General features: G+C 37.6%; 3 protein-coding genes across 4 annotated transcripts; 2 read left to right on the top strand and 1 right to left on the bottom strand.

Moving 5' to 3' along the window:
* The first annotated feature begins 2,119 nt into the window (after window positions 1-2,119).
* LOC122294035 (probable cytokinin riboside 5'-monophosphate phosphoribohydrolase LOGL1) lies at window positions 2,120-6,192 on the top strand. Its single transcript, XM_043102505.1, has 7 exons — window positions 2,120-2,309; window positions 2,453-2,550; window positions 2,817-2,847; window positions 2,946-3,045; window positions 3,205-3,275; window positions 5,198-5,341; window positions 5,850-6,192. Exons 1-7 carry the CDS (start codon window positions 2,214-2,216, stop codon window positions 5,925-5,927), a joined length of 618 nt encoding a protein of 205 aa, XP_042958439.1. The 5' UTR covers window positions 2,120-2,213; the 3' UTR covers window positions 5,928-6,192.
* Window positions 6,193-6,316: 124 nt separating this feature from the next.
* Window positions 6,317-8,826, bottom strand: LOC122294033. 2 transcript variants are annotated; one of them, XM_043102501.1, is made up of 2 exons: window positions 8,676-8,826; window positions 6,317-8,497 (listed from the first exon to the last, which is right to left on the bottom strand). In XM_043102501.1, exon 2 carries the CDS (start codon window positions 8,472-8,474, stop codon window positions 6,795-6,797), a length of 1,680 nt encoding a protein of 559 aa, XP_042958435.1. In that variant the 5' UTR covers window positions 8,475-8,497; window positions 8,676-8,826; the 3' UTR covers window positions 6,317-6,794. The 2 variants fall into 2 exon arrangements, with proteins under 2 accessions (XP_042958435.1, XP_042958436.1); XM_043102502.1 differs by having other exon boundaries at window positions 6,317-8,490.
* A 7,169-nt stretch (window positions 8,827-15,995) lies between these two features.
* Window positions 15,996-22,153, top strand: LOC122295138 (protochlorophyllide-dependent translocon component 52, chloroplastic-like). The gene is made up of 7 exons (XM_043104203.1): window positions 15,996-16,858; window positions 18,294-18,481; window positions 18,857-18,946; window positions 19,027-19,222; window positions 19,373-19,561; window positions 21,156-21,343; window positions 21,679-22,153. Exons 1-7 carry the CDS (start codon window positions 16,334-16,336, stop codon window positions 21,932-21,934), a joined length of 1,632 nt encoding a protein of 543 aa, XP_042960137.1. The 5' UTR covers window positions 15,996-16,333; the 3' UTR covers window positions 21,935-22,153.
* The last annotated feature ends 2,453 nt before the right edge of the window (window positions 22,154-24,606 follow it).

Genomic DNA, 24,606 nt, shown 5'->3' with positions numbered 1-24,606 from the left:
CAACTTCTTAAGGTGTGATTTATTGGACTTTTTTTCACTTTCAACCATTCCTTAAAGGTTGTCATAAGCCTATCGAAGGTCCTCATCATTGCCAGAGTCATCTTGGGATCATTCTAGCATGACCAGATGACACAATACTTCTTTCTACTGAAGTGATAAAGGCCATAAATTTTTAATCTCGTCAATTGAAGAATCATTGTTAAAGTCACTAGAATCAGATTCAATGTGACTCAACATGGCATTCATGTCTTTTCCTTATGATGTATATATTTGGACAGTTGGATCTAATTTTCCCATAACCATGATACCTAAGCCTTCGAGATTTCTTTTCTTGGCATCCGTAAATTTCTTTGGTTTCCGTCAGGGAATCCTAGTAAAATCAAAGATTGAGATCTGCGTGAGATTTAAGCTTAGGAGAAATTCTTCACAGACCGGCATTCTTCATGCCCAATGTCGGGGTGGATGGATTGCCATGCATTTCCATTACCCTTGAGTGTCAAGGAGGGGCTAGCTAGCGATGGTGGACTTTATTCTGAAGAAGCCATGTTATATCCAAACCGAATGATCATGCAAAAAGAAGGAAAGAATGGGCATCCTCTGCATGAATGTTAAGCGAGGGTACAGGGCTAAGAATTATACTGAACTAGTCGATGATGGAAAAGTGGCCAACGAGATTCTCTTGAAAGGATCATGGAAAGTGGGAGCTGAAGAAGAGATGTTCCCGAGTTTCATATTCGGAATTACATGAGCATGCATGTGAACTGATATGGGCTAGATATGTAAGTCAATTGTGACTACTCCCTTTTAGGTTTCATGCATGCAGATCAGGTAGGTGGCACATCAATTCCTAATGATCGATCGATGATATGGGAACCAAATTGATGATGACATTAAAGAGTTGTAATCATGAGAGATCAGGCCGACCGTTACATTTCATATTAGATTGGGAAGGTATAATGCAGGCTGGACTCTATTAGTGATTACTTTGAACCTCAATCGAGACTGATCTTTTTGTGTTATCTTGTACATGTGCCTAAAACATTTCATGAGGGTAACAGATGAGCCTTACATGTATTATTTACGAATACAGCACTCCAAGAAGAGTTTGACAGAGATCACTTATATTAATAACCAAGAGGATTGCTAATTCATGGGATCGACACAGAGCTTCATCAATGGGTTGTGATGAATTTGAGAACCAAATTAAGATAATCAAAGCTGCAGCTAGCTTGGTCTACTTATACACACATATATGCATATTTTTATACATATCTACGTACGTAGCTTGTATGGATTGGAACGCTAGATTCTGTATATATAATAATATAACTGGGGTCACTGTGGAAATGATGTGTCCTTGGGCTAATTAGAATTAATGAAAAATCAGTGCATGTATATAAGGCCTGATTATTAATTTGTTGAAAATGGGATTTACCCTCGTCGGTATTAATATTTTCCAATTAACTCGATCTTTGTAATTTAAGTAATGGTGTTTGTCATTTTGTTTTCACTTAACAGTTATTTTTATGTATTTTTTATGTACCCTATTAATGTGAATGATTGCATTATTTTTTTTTAATATAAAATAACTGTTTTAACCAATTATATTAGTGAAGTGAACAAGAAATATATAAAAGTGATGAACTTATTGTAAAAGTTATAGGTACTCTTTGTATACTAAAATTCAATCACTATTTAAAAAAACATATTCATATATTGTTGTTCTGGCACCTCAATCGGAGTGCCTGCCTAGCTAGCTGGGACAATATGACAGCACTCATGAATCAAAAATTATTCCCTGTGGGGAGAAGTGAACTTTTTTGATACAAACTAACCACCAAACGAAAACACCTAATTGGATTTAATTTCCAGATCCAAGATGTAGAAGATCATCAGGAGCCTCCCCCAGCCCTGTATCACAAGCAGGTGAACAGTGGATATTATTGGTGCACCCACCAAAACAAATCTGAGATAGAAAACAAAGGTGGAAAAGAAAGTGAGAATCCCCTTTGACTCGAAAACTTGCATTATTTTCATTCATATGGGCCATGAACATAATCTCTCACGTGTCAAGCACGTCCTACGAATATCGTACTCGATCATATACTATTATGACGGTCACATATAATATAAAATAAAGTGTAACTTATGAGGGGACTTGGTTAATTGTATAGTGAATATTTCAGCTGTAGTCGTTTTGGTTTCAGGAGAAAATGGGTAAGTTTCAAAGGGTCTGTGTCTTTTGTGGAAGTAATTCAGGGAACAGAAAGATCTTCAGTGATGCAGCTCTTGATCTTGGAAGAGAACTGGTCCGTACTCTCTCTCTCTCTCTCTCTCTCTCTCTCTCTCTCTCTCACACACACACACACACACACACACACACTAGTCAACACCTATATCTGGGTTTCAAACATTCGTTTAAGGGTTTTAAAAAGGTGATCATTTACTGCAGGCGGAGAGGAAGATGGATTTGGTGTATGGAGGAGGAAGTGTTGGGCTGATGGGATTGGTTTCTCAAACAGCTTTTGATGGTGGATGTCATGTGCTAGGGTAAGAGATTTAATGGGGAGCATAAAAAAATAAGACTTGGCTTTTTCAGTGTTTTAACAACGTAGAATACATATAATATATATGTTCTGATTGGGTGTAGTTTTTCCTTTTTGATGAATTATTGGGTTTGGTTTAATGTATGTTCCAAGTCTCTTTCTAGTGCATATATTTCCATATATATATAGACCAAAAAAATCTGTACTAATTCATGTTGTCATTTCGTCTTTATTCTAACTGATCATCATCTTTTTCCGTTTCTTGGTTAGAGTTATCCCAACTAAACTTATTCCTTTTGAGGTATGAAGATCTCTCTCTCTCTCTCTCTCTCTCTCTCTCTCTCTCTCTCTCTCTCTCTCTCTCGGATGTGACTAGTACTGCTTATGAACTGTTCTCAGATATCTGGCCATGCAGTGGGAGAAGTGTTGATTGTATCAGATATGCACGAAAGGAAGGCCGAAATGGCTCGTCGAGCTGATGCTTTTGTCGCTCTTCCTGGTATATATATACAGATATATGTGAATTTTGAGATCGAAAAAGAAAGAACATGTACATATACAGCATAAATAAGAGTACTTTCATTAATTAATTTGTTAGATATTGATCGATGCAAGTTTTTCCCCCTTAACCCTCTCTCTCTGTTATATAAATATGAAGGAGGATATGGAACCATGGAAGAGTTGCTTGAGATGATAACATGGTCTCAGCTTGGGATACATGACAAACCAGTAAGTTAAATTGCCTTTTGCTCCTCACGACATATATGAACGTTTATAAAATAAGCACTAATTCAATTTAATTTGGGGAATTTACAGTAGTAATTCCCAAAGTTTCCTGAATATATATATCATGATATATATATATATATATATATAGAGAGAGAGAGAGAGAGAGAGAGAGAGAGAGAGAGAGAGAGAGAGAGAGAGAGAGAGAGAGAGAGAGAGAATTACTAAACGTAGTACTACTTAGCTAGCTAACACCTGCATGGATCATCATGTTAATTAGGCCTGCATATTGTATATATCCTTCATTAATTATTCTGATCATGACCCATATTGATATATAATAGCATTAACGTGTATATATATTAATATTATTCCCTGATCAACTGCAAGAAAGATCAAAAGGGTAGCTTTGATATTGTATTGACTTGAGGAATCTTCCTCGCTTGCTAGGTGTATATATATATATAGTACTTCACATGACATGGCGATGGAGTATTATTAATTTAGATGCAATTACTAATTGAAGGTAGAATTACAATTAAAAAGAGAACTTATATATTAAAAGCAGGCAGGTAGGCATGCATTAATTGTCGGAAAAATATTAATATAGTTAGGTTAAGCAATTAAACACTGTTTGTAGTCCTTTTCGTTTTCATTATTATTTATTTCCTTCTTTTACACGACTTTTTCTGACCGCCCTCTATTGTGGGAAATAAAGACTAATTATTGAGACCAATTACCCGATCGATAACAGTAATTGGGTCATGAGATGATCAGCCACAGTACTACTTTTGGGGTTCGATTGACTCCACCAAATTAAAGCAAAACTTATCTTCTATATGTATATATATATATTTTCTTCTATGTGAGTTGAGTACTCGACTTCATCATCATCATGTATTGCTAACTGCAACTTCCAATTCAAGTTACATATATATATATATATAGGAACTGAAAGTAACATGGTTTCGGCTTCATTTTTCATTTGTTTAAAAAATGTTTGATCCAAGGAATAATTAATCAGATAGAACAGTACTGGATCATGCATGGAACTCCTCATCATTACTGGAAGTTCCAGGTAGCAGCAATATGCCTGAGGATGAGGATGTTGATGATATTGAGGTTCATCAATTCTCATCCTATATACCTTTCAAAAAAAAATTCTCATCCTATATATCATAAATAATTTGACCTGTAAGAGTCCTTTTAAGAACACTTGGCTTAGCTCACTAAATGGAAGAGTAGCTTCTAATTCTTCTCCCTAATCCCAATAATTAAAAGTAAAAATTAGATAATATCTTGATGACCAGTTCGAGGAAGCAATTAAAGTAAAGCGTGGGGTTTGAATGCCTTTAGCCCGTATGTATGGCTGTATGGGGCCAGATCTGGCCCTCGACCTTGACGGCTGTCCAAATATGACAGAGATGGCAATGAATCAGACTTAACACCCATTTTAGGCCCTTAATTAGCCTAATCTTTTCTTTGAAAAAAGTAGTTTATAATGTCACAACAATCGCTCTCATTCAATGAAAATGGGTTCCAAGTTTAAATAAGAGAAAGTTCGAAAGTACACATCAAAATTGAAGTCGGTGAGGTTTAAGCCAATGAAAACGAATGAGCACGATGATCAGCATGCGTGTTTCAGTTAAAAAAAAAAAAAAAAAAAAAACAGTTTTACGAACGAGGTCAAGAAGCCTTGACTTTAATGGTTGTTTGCTTGCCCTGAGTTTTGACATTTCTTTGTTTTTTTTTTTTTTTTTTTTTTTTGGGCCAGTTGTCAACAATTAAGCTCAGAACTTTCATGTGTGTTACTCCATATATATTTCCTTCAATTTTTATTTTTATTTTTTAAAAACAAACAAAGCTCAAAAAGTTGTACTATTAAGGTCGGCATCACACTCAGCATAATTTGGCTGCAAACACAGGTGGGTCTCTTGAATATAGATGGCTATTATGATTGCTTGCTTGGATTGTTTGACAAAGGGGTGGAAGAAGGATTCATTAATCCATCTGCCAGGAACATTATCATTTCCGCAAAGACTGCTCGAGAGCTGATACAGAGGATGGAGGTACATATATATACAATTTCCTTCTACATTAACCACATCAAAAGCACAAAAAATCTCACACTTCGTGAAAATTGCAAAACTATGTTCAATCAGGAAATATTCGACCAAAAAAGTTAAATAAACAGATGAACAGATTTGAGTGAAGTGCTTAATTCTCCTGTAAGAATAGGACATATTATGTGGCTAGGCTAACTGGGCACATTAGTTATTTAGTTCTAGGAGTCCTGTACTCTAACTGAGCATGGCAGAAACCTTGCTCAACTTCAAAGCTTCAGGGATGTCAAAGGTCCCAGCACGCTTGTTCTATATGATGACAGACTGCTTTACTTAGAATAGAGTTTTTTCACGTTCCAAAACCAAACCAAGAAGTTAAGCAGGCAAAGACTTCGATGAAAACGTGAATAAAAACTGTGGCACTAACATTTTAACTAGCAGTGACATAATCCCTGAAGTCTATTATCATTTATCTTATGTAACTAACTTGTTTCTTGTGGATGTGTTTCTGTAGGAATACATACCTGTGCATGATCAAGTGGCAACGAGACAGAGTTGGAACATAGAAGAAAATCACAATGTAAGTTTGTAGCTGTACCCTTCTTTTGCCCTCCGAGAGGGGAAGGGGAAGTGCTTATTGTAATAACATTTTCCTAAAAGGCAGTTGAAATCTTATGTGCAAGCAGATAATATAATAAGAAAGAGAGGAAAAAAAAAAAGAGATATTCCAAATAGACAAGGGCACTAATTCTCTGAAGAAACCCTTTCGTTGATTGTGTTTCTTCGATTGACTTCACAAATTGAATGCTTGTATCTACTTGAATGGAATAATAAGAGACTATAAATTTCGCATGGCATGAAGGCTGTGAGTGTTAATTTATGGACTCTCATGTTGCTCAGTTAATTATGTATCCAGTTTCTATCACCAAAAAGATAAATATAAAAAAATCGTATAAGGATCAACCAAAGCGGACATGATTCTTCAGTACTCAGTAGACACCAAAATAAATTGATATATAAAAAGTACAGGAATTGTAAACACAAGCCAAAAGGGCAAAGCTACCCTGCTTCCCATTACATGGGCAAAAAGAAAAAACACCTCTATCTTCCAATAGCATCTTGTCTAAGAGGTAAATTCCAAGTGCATGCTATAAGGAACAAAAAGCTTTCATTGACCAGCAGAAATACCATTACACAGCTTTCTTTTCCTTCTTCTTCTTCTTCTTCTTCTTCTTCTTCTCTTCCCTTTACATGATAAACTTAGTTCTCATCCCATATGGGTAAATAACAAATGAGGAAGTCTTTTGTGAAGCTTCTGGGTTCGGGGTAGTCATTAAACAATACAGATATGAGCTAGTCATAATGAATGATCGTCGATGCAATAAAGGAACATATGAACAAAAAGAACAAACCAGAATTGACTCAAAGAATCAAAACATTAGGGGATAACCCAACCCGTTCAGCAGGTATTGACTCCGTCCTTGCAATCTGTTGTCAAATTATAGAACGTTTCCACCCGTGTCTTTGCCCTATAAAGGACCTCAGTATCCACGGCAACTCTCATGTAACCATCAAACTCAACAGGTCGTCCATTATTTAGAAGCATTGTCTCATTGTACCATTCACTTGCATTGCCCCACAATTCTTTGTAATCATCGAGCAAATGTACCTTGTACTGAGATCTCAGTTTATCAAAGTAATTGTAAAATGGCTCATTTGTGGCTATATACAGATTCCTCCATGGCTGAATCATACTTTTAAGCTTCATAAACAGGGCATCAGGGGATGTATCAGAATCCAGATGAGGCCAAAGCTCCTTATTCTGTGCCTTCTTCCCTCGAACCACGTGGACCGCATCAAAATCCCAGTCCATTCGTCCACTGATTTCTGAAACAAGATTCATCAATCTCTTTGATTTCCAAAGAGCGTGCCATGGCCTCTGGATGTACTTGGCAGCTTGCCCTTCACATACTCTATACCAATAGTTCTCCGGCTCTGGAGCATCAAACTGCCTCCATATTACTGTGTTCTTATCTTTCTTAAGTTGCATTGGCGTCACCTTGTAACTCACAACCTTCCTAGTAGGAACTTTCCTTTTATGGCTCCGACGCCATTTCTTCCAACCCATCAAAAACTCGCCCTCCTCCACAATCGATGTCACCTTCTTAAGATGTTCAAAGTCAAAATAATAACGAAAATCCTTTCCCTCCTCATCTTTATTACTCGGATTATATGTTGCTTCCAAGCATATACTCAAATCCATCACGAACGTCCTATTTAAAAACATAGCCTCCCCTAAACCACACAAGAAACTCCAAACGTAATGATTCATTCCCTTACAATAATCCCCTCCGCGGGAATAGTACAAGTACCTCCCCTTGTTGAAATTCATCAATGATCCCAGAGTCGGGATTGTGTCATTGATCTCCTCATCCCGGACTGGTGGGGGCACAATCTTAGCTTTATTTCCACTGCCCCTCCTTGTACCATTTCTGATTCTACTCCTAGGCTGCCGGGCATTAACACCAGAATGCCATGCACCCGCCTGCACCACTTTATACGTACAATTTTCACCAATTCCAAACTTGAACCTCCTAAAATCCCTATACTTCCTCCATGATTTCTCTTTCTTATTCCTAAACCTCCATGCCACATCGCACTCGTCCGGTTTTGACCCGTTAGCTGTCATCTGATACTTTAAGAACACAATGGACTTAAAGACCCGTAAATTGAACTTCTCAACCGCAATCAGAACTCGTGGGTCCGAACAATTCACAACTTGCTTGGACTCGTCGCAAGCCAATTGGAATTCCGGGGTTGAATTGGCAATCTTCCCTTCGGCTTTCTCGATCACAGCCTCGGTAAGTGGCTTGCTTTCAGGTGGCATGGCACGCTCCACAGGAAAATCTTCTCCAGTTTTTAGGATAGAATTGTCACTTTGGAAGGTGGCGTTTTCAGATTGGGTGAATAGCTCGGTCAGGGCCGGAGCTGACTCAAGCCATGGGTCTGGGGGTTGGTAGGTGATGGCAATCACGGTGAACACGAGTACCGAGAATACAAACACTGAGAAACACACATTGCTTATCAATTTGATTAAGTTCTGTCCTATGGGCTCAGTGCTTGGATTCGACTCTTTCATGGGTTTGTCCTGAAAGCTGTGATCTTGCAAGAAAAACCGAAACACCCGAACCCCAAATATTAAAGTTTTTCCTTTCGGCTAACGAACAGGTCGTGAAATCAGTGCAGAAGAACAAGTGGGTTTATGAAAGAAAATGTAAGAGAAATAGGATTCAAAAGAAAAAAAGAAACTAAGAAAGCAAGGAGAAAGAATTGCACTTACAGTTGAAAACGGGAATGAGGAATGGGTGTTAGTACAGGTGTTTGAGAGCGTGTTTTGAGGCTTTAGCCATAAGCAAGCGAAAAGCCGAAAGTTGTGGGTGGGTGAGGCCCCGAGGGAGGGCGAGGGAGGGGTGTTGTTGGATTGTCCACGTCTAGTGAACCTCTTTACTCTTCGGTGGTTTAGAAGGAGCACTCTCCACGTCAGCATTATTATTATTATTATTATTATTATTATTATTGAGAATTTTTTTTTTAAATAAAATAAAACATAACATTCCATTCATCAGAAAACATATCATCCATTACAGAATTTATCTTTATGGACTAATGACAAAATCTCTACTGGTCCCTCTTCAATCCAGATTCTCTCTTTTAAACATGGCAAACCTAGTTTTGCCAACATGTGGGTTACATTATTTGCCTCTCTACATGTGAAATATACACTCCAACTCGGTCTTTCCTTGAGCATACTTCTGGTATCAGCAACTATATTACCATGCTCTACCTCTATGTCTTCCAAGCTGTTTGTGTCTTTTAACAACAATATGAGAGTCTCCCTCTAGGATTACTGCAGAAATTCCCGGTTCAATACATGTCTCATAGTTCTTCTTAAAGCCATCACCTTTGCAGCTACATGATTTCTTATATACTTCATGTTGGAACACAAGGCAGCAAGCAGGTCACCATTGTTGTCTCTAATCACCACTCCTCTTCCAACTATTTTTGTCATATTGTCCACTGTAGCATCCCGATTAGCTTTGTAAGCATTTCCAGTTGGCTTCTTCTAGAGCTCTATCAACCTATTCACGCTTCTCTGTTGTTCTCTTCCTTGAAGATATTGATGTGCAGCATCATAGTCTATCAGACTTTGCTTTGCATTTAACAACACTAGACTTGGAAGCTCAAACTTTTCTTAAAAAATACAGGGAATTTCGTCTCAGCAAGATTCTCCTCATTGTGTATGCTACTGCTTCAACATCTTCCACACTCAACTTTCCATTCCTCTTCCTCCATAAATCCATAAAACCATGCTCATAGCACGACCACTTCTACATTGGACTACCTTTCTCAGCCACACATTTGAAGCTGTAGAACAACTCCACAAAGTATGGACAACTAACTCGACCTCCCTTTCACATATTGGACACAGACTATTGTTAATGATCCTCTTGTTGTAGAGATTCAGTCTTGTTGATAGAATATCCTGACCAGCCTTTCATAAGAACTACTTGATTTTCCCTTCCACATTTAGATCCCGCATTTTCTTCCACCCTTCATTTTTATCAGTTTGTCTCAATATCTCACTTGTCAACTTTCTGCTCCTAGTATACTCTAAATGGTATGCACTCTTGATAGAAAACCTCCCATTTGTAGTATGAATCCAGGTGACCCTGTCTTAAATTCCTACCCTACTTAATGGAATACTTATGATCATATCAGCCTCATCTCTTATAAAAATATCATGTATAAGATCTTCCTTCCATCTACCAAATTCATGCTCTATTAATTCATCGACAGTTGCTTTTCTAAGACTTTAATAGGGGATTGTACCTTATATGAAGTAGGTACAGGTAGCCATTTATCTTGCCAAATTTTGACTTGATCTCCCTTTCCAACCTTCCATATCAGACCTGCTTTCACTAAATCTATAGAGGAAAAGAGACTCCTCCATATTAGTGAAGGTCCATTCCCCAACTGTGTAGATAGTAGACCACCATTCTTAAAGTACTTGTCCTTCATAACCTTTGCAATCAAAGATTGTGGTTGTTTTAGCATTTTCTAATATTCCTTTGCCGACATAGCTAAATTGAAGACTCTAATATTTCTTAAGCCTAATCCACCTCTTTGTTTCCTTTCTCCCATATTTTCGCATCTTTTCCAGTGTACTCTATGCTCATTATGCTTGTGACCTCACCAGAAATTTGACATGAATGAAGTAAGTTCCTTGCATAACTTCTTCGACAGCTTAAATAAACTCATTGAAAATGTAGGGATAGACTGCAATACTGCTTTGACCAGTATTTATTTTCCTACTTGAGATAAGAACTTGTTTTTCTAGCTATTTACCATGCCCCATCCCTTTTCTTTCAAATGTCTAAATGTGTTATACTTAGATCTACCCAGCATAGGTGGCAGATCCAAGTATTTCTCATAAACTACCACATTCCTTCAGATCTGTTGCCTGTGTAATGTGTCTTCTTATACTAATTGAGGTATTTGAGCTGAAGCAAATTGTAGTTTTATGCTTATTCATAAGCTGACCTGATGCCTTTTCATATCTACTGAGAAAAACTTGGATCTTTTCCCATTCAACAAGATTAGCCCTCCCAAAGATAATACAATTATCAGCAAATAGCAAATGGTTCACTCGAATACCCCCTTAGACTGAAACACCCATTGTTTCACCATTGTTCTTAGGTGAATTTATCAAGGAACTCAACCCTTCTGCACAAAGGATAAAAAGGTAAGGAGACATTGGATCACCTTGCCTTAACCCTTTCATGAGTTTAATTCTTTTCCCAGGTTGGCCATTTACAATTACAAAATAAGTAACTAAGGTAACACATTCCATAATTAATGCTATCCATCGAGCTCCATATCCCAATTTTCTCATGACAGCTTCCAAGTACTTCCACTCAATTCTACCATATGCTTTGGCCATATCTAGTTTGAATGCCATGCTAGCATAACCACCTTTTTGTCTTATCTTCATTGTATGCAGTGTTTCATAAACAATCATGATGTTGCCTATAATAAGTCTCATTGGAATGAAAGCACTTTGATTGATAGAGATGATGGATCCCAATGCCTTCTTCAACCTGTTTGCTAACACCTGGGATGCTATTCTATATAATACATTACATAGGCTAATGGTCTATATTCACTAACAACAGAGGGATTTTTCACTTTAGGAATTAAAGCAATAAAAGTATAATTGACACTAGAGTCCAATGACCCTCCATTTAGAAAGTTCAAAAGAGCCAAAGAGCCTTACATACCTCCTCACCCACGATATTCCAATAAGACTGATAAAATTGAGCTCCAAACCCATCTAGATGTGGAGATTTGAGGGGCCCCATTTCTTCAATGCCTCTTCAATTTATTCTCTTGTGAGTTCCTTTTGCAAATCATTATTCATAGTAGCAATATTCCATTTTGCTAATACAATCTTCTATTGCCTCCATGGAAGGATTTGAGGAAGAAAAAATCTTTTAGAAATAATGGTGAAAAACATCTTCAATATCTTCTGTATTGTCCAACTGTTTGCCTTGATCATCTTTAATCTGTTTAATCCAGTTTTTCTTTCTTATTTGACTAGCACATACATGAAAATACTTGGTGTCCTTAACCCCATTTGGTACCAATTGATTTTTGCTCTTTGTCTCCACTTCACATTTTCTTTTTCCAAGAGCATATTGATCTCAGTCTGTAATTGCTTGATAATTGATGCATTATGAGGACATTCATGTGATTGTTCCTTTCTCAACAGTTCAGTCTTTTGCTTAGTGTGCTTCCCTTCTTCATTATCTTTCAAAGAACTACATCTTAATAGAGCCCCTTCACAAGCCTTTAATTTCTTCTATATTGTTTGCAAAGGACTTGATCTAATGCACTGCTCAACCAAGCATCTTGAATAACAAAAGCTCATTCCTCCTCCTATACCAATTTAGCTTCAAATTTGAATATTCTCCTCTCCATTCTCCCATCATAATTTTTCTATTCAAATCCAGCATAATTGGCCTATGGTTAGACCTAATAGCGGGTAAAACAGTTACCAATCCATTGTTGAATAAGTCTGACCATTTTGAATTAACCACCACTCTATTCAATCTTTCTTTTATAAAGTATCCTCAACATGTTTATTACTCTAGGTGTATTTGTCGCTAACCCATCCCAAATCAGAAATGTTATATTTTCAATAGCATTTCTGAAATCATCCATTTGTTTTTCAAGTCTCTCCCTCCCCCTTGACTTTTCAAACTATTCTAGTATTTTATTGAAATCTCTCATTACTTACCAAGGCTGATTTTCAATTGGTTTTAATAGTGACAATAACCCCCATGTTTCCTTCCTTTTACTAAGCTCAGGATGACCATAAAAAGCCGCAAGAAACCAACATAAATTCTTCTCTAAGCAAACTACTTTGGAGTGAATATGATATTTGGATTAGTTAATAATTTCTATATCCATATCAACAGACCATAAAAGAGCCAACCCCCTTTCTTCCCATAGGCTCTACCACAAAACATCCATCAAAGTTTAATTTATTCTTGATTTTTTTCCCCTTAACAATAAGCAGTTTTGTTTCAATCAAAAACACTACTTGGGGCTTCTTTTCCTTTACCAATAGGCAAAGTTCAGAAACTGTTCAAGGGTTCCCAAGCTCTTGGCAGTTCTAACTCAATATTTTCATAATGATTGGCGAGGCTGAGCCACAACCACTGTCATTAATTGAGTTGTTAAGTTACCTTCTCCCACTTCATCAAATTTCCCTTTTTTTGATAATTCAACTAGTGTATTATCTTTCTCTTCATCTATTAATCTTGTTTTAGGATCTATATTCATATTAAGAACAGAGGCATTACCTATGACACCGGCTCTTCTCTTCCGTTTTCTTTGATCAGCCTTTCCTTTTCCTAGGTTTCCTGTATTAATCTGAGCATGCATAACAAGCAAATGTTCATTACCATTACTCTTGATAGGGCCTCCAGTGCCAATATCTCAACCAGGAGCTTCATAAGCCTCTATTTGTCTCTTATTGGGCCACATGCCCACTTCACCAATTATTGAGCCCATCTATTGTACTGTCGAAATGTTTTTCTTTCTCGCATCCTCAACCTTATCTTCCAATACTTTCAAAATTTTGAAAGTCCCTCTATTAGAATTAGAGTTGTAATCCTTCCGTTCTTCTAGGTTCCTCTACAATCTTGGATGTTCAAATTCAAAATTTGAACTTTCTTGATTTTCGAATTCCATATTCCCTCCACCAGGTTCCTCCATGCTTGTAGTGCGTCAATCTGCACCGTTGTCTTCTTGGCATTCTCCTGTCTCCAACCTTCAGGACTTGTTTCTTGATCATTATTTGTTGAGCTGCCATGATCTGCTACATGAGAATTAACAGCATTCCTTCTTCTCATATTTGAGCTCACTCTAAGCCAAACTCTGAATTGACTTTTCTCATTAATGTCATGTATATTTCGTTCACCTTTTCCATTGCATCCAGATGGCCCATGAACTAGCTTGCTACATACAAAGCATACTCTTGGTAGTTTCTCATATTGTATCGGAACCCACATCCTCTTCCCCATCAAATTAACAATACTACCTCATGCTAATGGCTTCCTAACACCAATTTCTACTTTAGCTCTAAGAACATTGCCCCATCCAATTCCATCTTCACTAACATCAATATTCTTAACAGAGCCAATAGATGCAGCAATCTGATTCCCAGTTGCACGGTTCATACACATCACTGGCAAATTATGTAGTTGAATTCAGAAAGTTTCATATTCAAAGCACATCTTCTTTGAAGGTGTTAATCCATCAAATGGTTTCAATAAGAACAAGCAATTATCAAACAACCATGGTTTACCCTCCAGCTTCCTTCTCCCATCTGATTGATTATCAAACATGATAACAAATAGGTTTGGACTAATGTCTTGGAAAAAGGTCTTCTCCACTTTTCAAATTTTCCACATAGTAGCTCTTATCACATCCTTCTCAATCACTCAATCTGATAATAATTTTCTAACTACACTTTTGTCACCTATTTTTCCACATCTGCCATATGTTTGGCTTCCAAATAAATCTCCAAGTTTTCTTCTTCTGAAAGCAGTAATTGGTCCCATCGTTCATCCAGTTCCTCCATCCCTTCCACTGCACTTAGTTCCTAGAGACCAGTGATCATTCCTTCACTTACCCCCACGAACAAGAAATACTTTCACTCCACCTTACCCGCTTTTTCTTATAGAGAAAAGTCAAAAGAGAATAGAATATTATTATTATTGAGAAATTGATTTATAGATAAACATTCTTACTTTCTTATAGAACAAATTTTGAATATGCATAAAAAGATAATTTTTTTAGTAGAATTTATTTTTTATTAATTAAAATAATAAATTTGCATATTTTAAAACTATATTTAAAATCACTCTTATTGTTATTATTACTATTAAGCACAAAAAATATAAATTTATAAACTAGATTATTAAAAATATGCATTTCTGGAGGAATACATGACGAATTTATAGATAAAAAAAAATGTGGAAAGATTTCTTGCTAGGGGTGAAAACCAACATATTGGTTTCGATTTTGGACAAAAACCGAGACCGAACCGATGGGGTGAAACTGATGAAAATCTCGACCGAAACCGGCCGGAGAAGGGGGAGGAAACCGTCGTCCTCGGTCTTGGCGTAACTCCGATCGGTTCGTCGGCGTCGTTGGTGGCTGTGTGCGCCATGAGAGAGAGCGAAAGACCACGGTGACTGCGTGGCTGGCGAGAGAGAGAGATACGAAGAAGAAGAAGAAGAAGACGAAGGGAGAGAGAGAGAGAGAGAGAGAGAGAGAGAGAGAGAGAGAGAGAGAGAGAGAGAGGAGCGGCGACTGGTGAGAGAGAGAAATACGAAGAAGAAGAAGACGAAGGGAAGAGAGAGAGAGAGAGGAGCGGCGGCTGGTGAGAGAGAGATACAAAGAAGAAGAAGAAGAAGACGAAGGGAAGAGGAACGGCGCTGTGTTAACCCTAGAGTTAAAACGGCGCCGTTCGTTTAAATTTTTTTTCCAATACTAAGCTATAAAACGACGCCGTTTCACTTCAGTTTTGAGTGAAACGGCGCCGTTTAGATAAGTATATTTTTAAAAAAATATATAAATATAAATAGTCGGCTGGTTCAGCAGTTTTTAGGGAGGTGAATCGCTGCCGAACCGACCGACATCGGTTTTACATAAATAGCACCGACGGCCGACCGGTTCCCTACCGGTTTCGGCCGGTTCCGTGCGGTGGCAGTCGGTTGGCGTCGGTGGCGGTCGGCGGCGTCGGTTCCTGTATAGTCCTATTTCTTGCTAGAGTTGCAATGAGAAGCAACAGTAAAAAAAACAAAAAAAAAAAAGGGGCCCAATCTGCGAGGTGAGGTGAGGCGAGGCAAATTGTCAATCCAATTGTCCAAGAGAAATCACATCTATAATGACACGATATATAATGACACGAGTTGAGTTCTGTATGTATTCTGCTTCTTGCAACATTGACATTGACGACGGAAGCTTCTTGCAAAGAAATTGAAGGTTATCAACAAAAATTACTGAAGATTATCATAAAACTATGCGGCTATGCTTTTATGTATTATTATTATTATTATTATTATTATTATGTTCGGAGCTCTCTGTTGATGCCGTTAATTCGGTTTCAAAGCCACAAGCAGAGCCATACACTCAGATCCCTTCCCATTCACTCACACTGCATTATCCATCTTATGGGATAATCAACTAAGATGGATAATCAACTTAGATGGTACATTCGATTTCTAGTTTTTCACTCTTTCTTAGACCTCAACGGATTCAGAGCCAGGCCACGAACTTACACTTGACTCTATCTCTCCATACTTGTGAACATTAACAGCTCCACATTTCTCACCGTCTCCGGTTCGAGCTGTGAAATCAGTAGCCATGGAATCTATGAAAGCTTCCTCTCTTACTTCACTTAGCATTCGAACTGCATTCGATAGAACCCAATTCAGAAAACCCATGTTCCTGAATTTTCATTTCGGCCCAATAACCCGTTCATCGTTCCCTTTAGTTGGTACAAACCAACCTAAATTCAAGGTTTTTACCACCATATCATCCACGGATTCAACAGAAACCAAAAACCCACCTGACTCAGAGCTTGAAACACGCAGTAAAGATGAGAAATTTGATTGGTATGCACAGTGGTATCCAGTTATGCCGGTCTGTGATCTGGACAAAAGGGTGCCACATGCGAAAAAAGTGATGGGTCTTGATGTGGTTGTGTGGTGGGATAGGAATGAGTGTGCTTGGAAAGTGTTTGAGGATAGCTGCCCTCATAGGTTGGCCCCACTGTCTGAAGGACGGATTGATCAGAGGGGCAGGTTGCAATGTGTTTACCATGGTTGGTGTTTTAATGGCTCTGGTGACTGCAAGTTTATCCCCCAAGCACCTCCTGATGGCCCTCCGGTAATATTCTTCAAGCGTGGGGAACTTGGGATCAACATTGTGTAAATCCTTTTGGATGTTTTCTTATTCTTTGAACATATTGGGATGTTGTATCTAATATTGGTCTGTGACACGATTCCAAATTTAGATACTTTACCTATGCCTTTTCATTGACTACACAGCATAATCAGTTGGAATAAAGATAGGAAATCAGATCTAGTATGTTAGGATAATCGAAATAGTTGCATCTACAAGTATGCCTTCTCTTTTCCTTGATCCCAAGCCTCAAGTCATAGCACAAACAAGCCTAATCGATGAAAGCTGAACACTTACTCATACAACTACAGGCCTATGAATACAAGTCTAATTATTTGTAACAAAGATAAAATGTGAACATCCATATGCTCTTATTTCATCATTTTGTATATTGTCATCCATCTTTTGAATGTTTAAGACTTGAGAGGTTTAAGATTTTATGTAAAGATAAATTCTAGAAATTTACAGCGACGATCTTTCTACTCCAGACTAGGTCCCCCCTGGTTTTAACCTCTTATATCACAGTGTTGTTCGGTATTATTATATTTTCCCATATAGATATAAGGAACAGGCTATGCCAATTGTGTATCCAGGAGTCCTTACAATAGCATTTGGAACTTGAGTTTAGAATTTTGCATAATAGAAGATAAAGGATATTAACACTTGGCGTCACTATTGTTGAAAAAAATTAAAATACAATTAATTGGCTTGTTTCAAAAGACTAGAATAAAATAATTAGGATTCATGTTACTGTTTTTTCCTTCTGCTAACAAGGTGTCTATGGAGTATAATGTTAACCCTTTTTTTAAGTATAATATTAAATTTTCTTACTGGTTGCAAAGTTTGAAAACCATATAGTATATCAATTACTCTAGAATGGGATTGAGGAGGGCCACAAAGCTCACTTATGAGCACCAGCAAGCTAGTTTTCCAATTAAAACAAGTTGACAAGTCATTATCATGCCACACATTCTTATTGTTTACTTAAAAGCACTCGAAAATTGAGAATCAACCACATGAACAAGGATCATTGTGTCCCAAATGATACTATTCTCTTCAGGTGCTGTAGCCATTCCTTTCAAAGGTAAAATTTGAAAGAAAGAAAATATGAAGAAATTGGCTTGGCGATTCCTTTTGTTGTTTTGGCATTGGAATCTAAAATTTTTAATTAATTGTTCAGGCATTGGAGTCTACAATTTTTTGGATTGTTGTAGCATGTTGTAGATGTCTACATATGATAACCTTGCATGCGACCAATGGAAAGACGGGATAAAATTGTCAGTCTTGTATCATTTAGTTGAAATTAAATATGACAATGTTGAAACTGAACTTTTTCAAGCAGTGCACAGACTACAATTCCAAGTATTTGTATTTATTAGGCAACATTTATGGTGATTAACCTTTCCAAATAATTATGCAGGTGCACACGTTCAAGAAAGCATGTGTAGGGGTTTATCCAAGTACTGTGCAGAATGACATTGTTTGGTTTTGGCCAAACACCGATCCTCAATACAAAGATATTATTATGGAGAGAAAACCACCCTATATTTCAGAAATAGATGATCCTTCTTATACCAAATTGATGGCAAATAGGGATATTCCTTATGGGTATGGTCTTTCCGTCTCTTCTGAATTAAACCTGTTTTCTACTATAAAATAGAGACTTCATTGTTGCTACTTTTGTACCATATCTGGCCTGTTTTCTGTTATATGTTATAGAACTTCTAGGCACAAAAGTTTTTTACATGTTTACTGTTAGTAGTTTCTGTTTTTATTTTGGCCAATAGTGTCGAAAGAAATTATAATTTTCTTACTTGATCTAAAAAAATTCCCTGCCTTTTTATTTTGAATTATATCTGGAGTTTCTTCAAATGAATTTCTCACTAGAAGCGGTGCATGTATTCATTGGGGATTGGTTTTTCAGTTATGCTTTTAAATATTCTCTTTAGAAAATCTGACTGTAAGTATGAATTTTTCATTCAGTTATGAGGTATTAATAGAAAATCTTATGGACCCTGCTCATGTTCCATATGCGCATTATGGAATAATGCGAATGCAACAACCCAAAAACAGATAAGTATTTTCAGATAATCCTTATTTCCATTCAATTTGTTCTGGTCTCTTAACTTATAACTGAGATGAGTTGCCTTCACAGTGAAGGCTGATAGAGAGGGGGGCAGACCTCTTCAATTGAGTATTGAAAGGTTAGATATCAATGGGTTTGAGGCAGATCAAGAGCAGAGGAGCAGAAGCAAGTTTTTTCCCCCCTGTGTGTTTGTGTTTTATGCTTATACTGACTCTATGGTGGATCAAGCTAATGGATCTGAATCATCTGCTGGAACCAAAAAGGTAGTAAGTCACAACGATCAATCTTGCATATTATGCTGATCAACAAAAGTTGGGATCTATCTTGTCTAATCCTTAATATCTTTTTTTTTTTTTTTGTGTGTGTGTGTGTTCTTAGCATACTCTTACTTAAGTAATTTTTGGTTGATGCAGAAAACTTCAGTGCAGCGGAAATCTTCTTTAGTATTTATATGTGTTCCAGTTAGTCCAGGTAATAGCAGACTGATATGGGCCTTCCCAAGAAACTTTGGCCTCTGGATTGATAAGGTTGTGCCACGATGGATGTTTCATGTGGGACAAAACCTAATTTTAGATTCAGATTTATATCTTCTTCACATTGAGGTGACTCCAATCTCTTATGTTATTACAAAGTTATTTTCAATCTAGATATTTGGCATCTTCCATTAAACTTGACTTTTGCTTTTGCGCAGTTACTATCAAAATTACTGTAAGATCACCAGATCAACCATATTGACAGATTCCAAAGTTCTGCTACTAAAAAAGAAAACATGTGGGGTTTTACTTCCCATGTCTTATGAGAGTGGGAAAAAAAAGTAAACACGCAGGGGAAAAACATGCCCTTCTTCTTTTCTGTTATACTGGCAAGATTTGAGTTAGTCCACTACTACCCTGTCCTTTACAACTGGATCAAAAGGGTCACCTATTTTTTTCCCCTTAAGAAAGTTACATCCTGACCTTTTTTCACAGCAACCTAGCTCGATGTTTATTTGCAGTGGGCTCAACATATTAGAATAAAATGTTTTTCAATGATTGTTCTGTAACTTATCATGTTCTTTTTTTTCAATTTATTCCAGAGATGCAATGATTACCTTGGTAGCATTGTGGCAATTATGGACTCCATATGGGCTTGAGCACCACTTAATTACCTAACGCAACTAACCCCTAAGAACTTCTTTGAAATAGGTTTAAATGCTTGAAGCTTTACAGTAGATTGACTGCTGAAATCTTTTTTTTTTTTTTTTTTTTTTAAATAGATTGACTGCAGAATCACATCTTCATCTTGACGGGTGATTCCTTGGGTATATGAGATGAGACATAGAATTCTGCTTTCTCTGAGATGATGATCCAAATTCCAGATAGAGTGAAGGTTACTAGGACCTAGTCGACTGGCCACAGAGAGAGAGAGAGAGAGAGAGAGAGAGAGAGAGAGAGAGAGAGAGAGAGCTGCTGCATACCATCATAGCTCCTTCTAGCTAATTTGTTCTCTCCTAATCCAATACTCGAAAACCTCCCAATTTCATCCTCTATGTTGTCGTGATGGATTGTTTTCATGATGCATCACTACTTTTTTCTGCTTGTCCATTTCAATTGCCCTATGTTTTCATGATGGATTGTTTGTTTGAGCTTTCTTCCCTTTGTTCCTGACAAAACAACAATAAATCTTGTGTTTCTTTCTGATGTTCACATTTGATTCTTCATTTGTTAAAACATATAGCTTCTTTGATCTTTCTAATTTAGCTGCTGATCTCTTGTTTCTATTTTCACAGAAATATGTAGTAGGTGAAACATGTAGCCATGAAAATCCCTTCCCATTTCAATCTGCTTTAACAGATTATCTTGTGCTGCATAACAACAGTTCTTTATGGTTATTTTCTGGACTCTGCATAGAGACTTCACTTCTGACCTTCTCAACCCGTAAAGGTCTAGTCAGTCTTTCGAAAGCTTTTAGTTGATGGGATTGAAATTGATCACTACACTTTTCCACTACAGAATTGCAATATACCCTCTGGGATGGGTAATTTTTTTTTCTTTTCCCACTAAAGCGCTAGTCTTTAGCCAAGTCTCCAGACTGGATAACGAATTTAGCCATGACTGAAGTTCTTTATATGCATGATCATCAATCACAATTCTATAGACTCAGTAACATTTTATAATATTTGAATCTTGGCGTCCGACTCTTGAGCTCTTTCTATAGGAGCGGAAGATAATAGATGCTGGTCCTACCAATTGGCAGAAAGCTTGTTTTGTGCCAACAAAGTCAGATGCCCTTGTGGTTGGATTTAGAAAATGGTTAAACAGGTATGCTGGAGGTCAAGTTGATTGGAGAGGCAAGTACAGTGGGGATCTTCCGCCAACTCCTCCAAGAGAACAGCTGATGGATAGGTAATTCATACAACTACTGATGTGTATTCCTGCTCCAATGTGATGAAGTTATTTGACATTGGGCATTGATTACTTTTTCTCTTAAATTTTGAAGTATTTTACAAAAGTTCCATAGATCTTTGCACAAGAAGCTAAACCTGTTTCTTGTTGCAACCTTGAATGCTGAAACTGGAGGACACTGGAAGTTATGGTTGTAATTTGGTAACTTTAGAAGATTTTAGAAAGTGCTCACTCGGATTGATACATGTGCATTCATTCTTACATATGATGGTCCTTGAAACTAGTCTGCATTATGAGAAATAGGTCACAGAAACTATTTTTACAATCTTTTTCAGGTACCGGTCTCATGTGGTGAACTGCCGCAGTTGCAGTGTTGCATACAAGGGTCTCAATGTTCTTGAAGTTGTCCTTCAAGTTGCCTCTGTGGCTTCAATTGGGATAGTTGCTGCTGTCAAGCAGGGTGCGATGTCGGCAGCTGCAAGAACAACCATCGTTTTGTTGGCAGTACTATTCTATGCATCCTCGAGATGGTTGGCTCACTTCATCTACAAGAATTTTCATTACCATGACTACAATCATGCTCTTCGTTAAGATTAATCTCGCTTGCTTTTCGGCCTCAAAGTCTAATCTTAGGCAGTGTAAAATGTAGCATCTTCCGTGTACGATAAAGGTCGATGAAACTTGCAAACTATGTATAAAATTAAACTTGCCTAAACTTGGTATTGTGTTGGAGGTTGGCCATTTCATCCGGATCTTGATGCAATTTTTGTTGACCATTATTAATTTATTCAAACAACAAATTCAACAGCATGAATGAACTGTAGTGAATCGTGGGGTAGGGCCATTTTGTAAGAGTTGAGAGTAAGTAGTGAGTGGAAATGAATGAACTGCTACCCTTTGTAGCAATAAAGGACAAGCCATTTTGTTGGCTTAACTACTTGCCGTTATGGTCAATGCTTGTCGGTTTTTTGAAACTTCCTACCCAGAAATCGAAAGGGTTTTTCATTTCCAATCTATTTTCTGTAGCTGTAAACTAGTTGTATCTATATATTTTTGTCAATTAAAAGCATGAAAGTTGCTGCAGTGATTGGCATCAGCGAGCAGAGGCTGTAGAAAGTTCGCTATTTGAATCTCTGTATGTTATGTTTCAAGTTTAAAGTATCTACTTGGAAAGCCTAATATCAATTATAGCATGCACCTGAAAATGACAAACGTCAGTGTAAAAACGTTGTCGTTCGTTACCTAGTCCTTGTCTATGTAGACCGGACGATCTTACATTCATCCAGCGGAAGTATAAAAGTCCCAGAAACCAGAATTTCTTGTTTTTGTTGGCCGCAAAATCAGAATGCCACTATAAACAAATTTCTCCATCGTAAACTTATGTAGACATGTCAATGCATGCAGAAATATTCTGGGTTTTCCACACCGACCTTCGCAACTCGGAAATTGAATTACGTACGTACTGATGAATATAAACATTCATCTTTTCCTCACTCCGTTTTCAAGCCTCGCTGTCTCAGACGAGACGGGCTAAAGCGCTGCTCCAACATGATTCTAAGCTACAAACAGAGTATTTGATTTGTACGTGAAAGAACCATTATACAAAGCCCGTTAGTTGTGAAACAGTCGGGAAGGTGGAGTTTCAGGTCGACATGGAGGTGCACAGGACTCCATTTAAACAAGCACCACCTGATATTGAATGAATACGTTACCTTGGCTCGGATTCTAATAGCCACATTATTCTTATATAATACTGCAAGGCCAGCATTTCTTTTGGTCTTGTGGGGCGGGCCAGCACATTAGAGCTCAGTTCCAGTTGAGAGTTCGAAACCTTGAGGGCAGTGGATCCATGGAACTCATATTAATCCTACTCAATCGACACTAAGTACACTACAAATTGTTGGAACGTGAAACCAAATAGAATCCTAGTGCAGAGGACGCTCGGAAACACCATGGTATCGGAATTGAAATCCCAAAGGAAGGAAATTTAGTTCTGGTAATTTATCTATATTCAGTGTTGAGAATGCTCAGAAATACGTAGTGTTTGATGACTTCAGAAATAAACACTGCTAGGGAAAAATGTTATCTTCTTTTGTATTAAAAGGGCATCAATCCCACAAAATTGTACAATTTTTCGCTTCTATACAAGATGAAGGAACAATATATGCGTGATTTTGAATGAATAGAATGAGAAAGAATTCCTATATCATCTATTATATATTCACACAAAAAGAATAGATCAAACAGATTTCTGATCCTCCTCTTCGCATGCAGCAATTGCAGTTACTGATTTCCTCTAATCAATGTGGAGGATTGTGTTCATGAATGATGATCGGTTTTTAGAGTGGTTGGAGCATTTTCCCTACCAGAACTTCTTGGCGGCAATACCCTAGAGCTCAGCCCTCTAACGAGTTGAAACAAGTATGACCTAGAAAGGGCATCACTTTTTGGTGATAAGTTTACTAGCTCCAAAGCTTGGAACTGGAGCTTTGAGGGATAGTCCCTTAGGCAGCCAATGCGGGTTCCAGCTGCCGTTGACCAATTGCAGGACAATTGCTTCCCTAATTGATATGAGTTCATTCTGTTGTGACAATATTTAAGTGGTTCGACAATTTGTCTATATCCACTGAGCAGAAACACTATATTCAAAACAACTCTATCTCAAATGACATTACACACACTTCTCACTTTACTCTCTCAATGGGATGATTTTCCCTTCAGATGACCTTTCCTATTTATAGGAGAGGTTGAACTTATCTCCCTTCACATTACAATCGCTAGACACAAGCTGGAGATGCTCAATGTCCAATTCACATGGAAGCACATGGGAGGAACACAATCATGTGAATTGGACACCACCAACACATGGGCACACATGGAGTGGACGGCACACATGGGGTGGACCCTCAACAATCACCCCCTCCATCCAAGTGTGCCACATTAGGATACTAAATGTTGTATCCTTCCAATGATTTCATCCCTTTATCGAAATGTTCGTTTGCCATAAGAGATCTCCGCTACCAAATGCGCCTTAAGGCGCCAATGCACCCGTAGGCGCTCAGCAGTATGAGATATTAATCAAGTCCAAACAGTGTTGGAACTTGATCCCGGTGACGACTTTCGTTAACATATCTGCTGGATTATCTTCAGTGCCAATCTTCTGAAATAGAATGTCCCCTTCTTCCAATATCTCATGTACGAAGTGGAAACAGACATCTATATGTTTTGTTCGAGAGTGATACACTTGATTCTTTGCCAAATGA

The sequence above is a fragment of the Carya illinoinensis genome, chromosome 14 (genome assembly GCF_018687715.1).
Source record: "Carya illinoinensis cultivar Pawnee chromosome 14, C.illinoinensisPawnee_v1, whole genome shotgun sequence".
Lineage (NCBI taxonomy): Eukaryota > Viridiplantae > Streptophyta > Magnoliopsida > Fagales > Juglandaceae > Carya > Carya illinoinensis.
The sequence above is the reverse complement of the archived record's forward strand: the minus strand, read 5'-3'. Positions and strand labels throughout refer to the sequence as shown.

Coding starts and splice junctions, on each gene's coding strand:
- LOC122294035 (XM_043102505.1), top strand. CDS start 2,214: ATGGGTAAGTTTCAAAGGGTCTGTGTCTTTTGTGGAAGTAATTCAGGG. Junction 2,848..2,945: donor CTAAACTTATTCCTTTTGAG/GTATGAAGATCT, acceptor AACTGTTCTCAG/ATATCTGGCCATGCAGTGGG. Junction 5,342..5,849: donor AGCTGATACAGAGGATGGAG/GTACATATATAT, acceptor GTGTTTCTGTAG/GAATACATACCTGTGCATGA.
- LOC122294033 (XM_043102501.1), bottom strand. CDS start 8,474: ATGAAAGAGTCGAATCCAAGCACTGAGCCCATAGGACAGAACTTAATC.
- LOC122295138 (XM_043104203.1), top strand. CDS start 16,334: ATGGAATCTATGAAAGCTTCCTCTCTTACTTCACTTAGCATTCGAACT. Junction 18,482..18,856: donor AATAGGGATATTCCTTATGG/GTATGGTCTTTC, acceptor TTTTTCATTCAG/TTATGAGGTATTAATAGAAA. Junction 18,947..19,026: donor ATGCAACAACCCAAAAACAG/ATAAGTATTTTC, acceptor AGTTGCCTTCAC/AGTGAAGGCTGATAGAGAGG.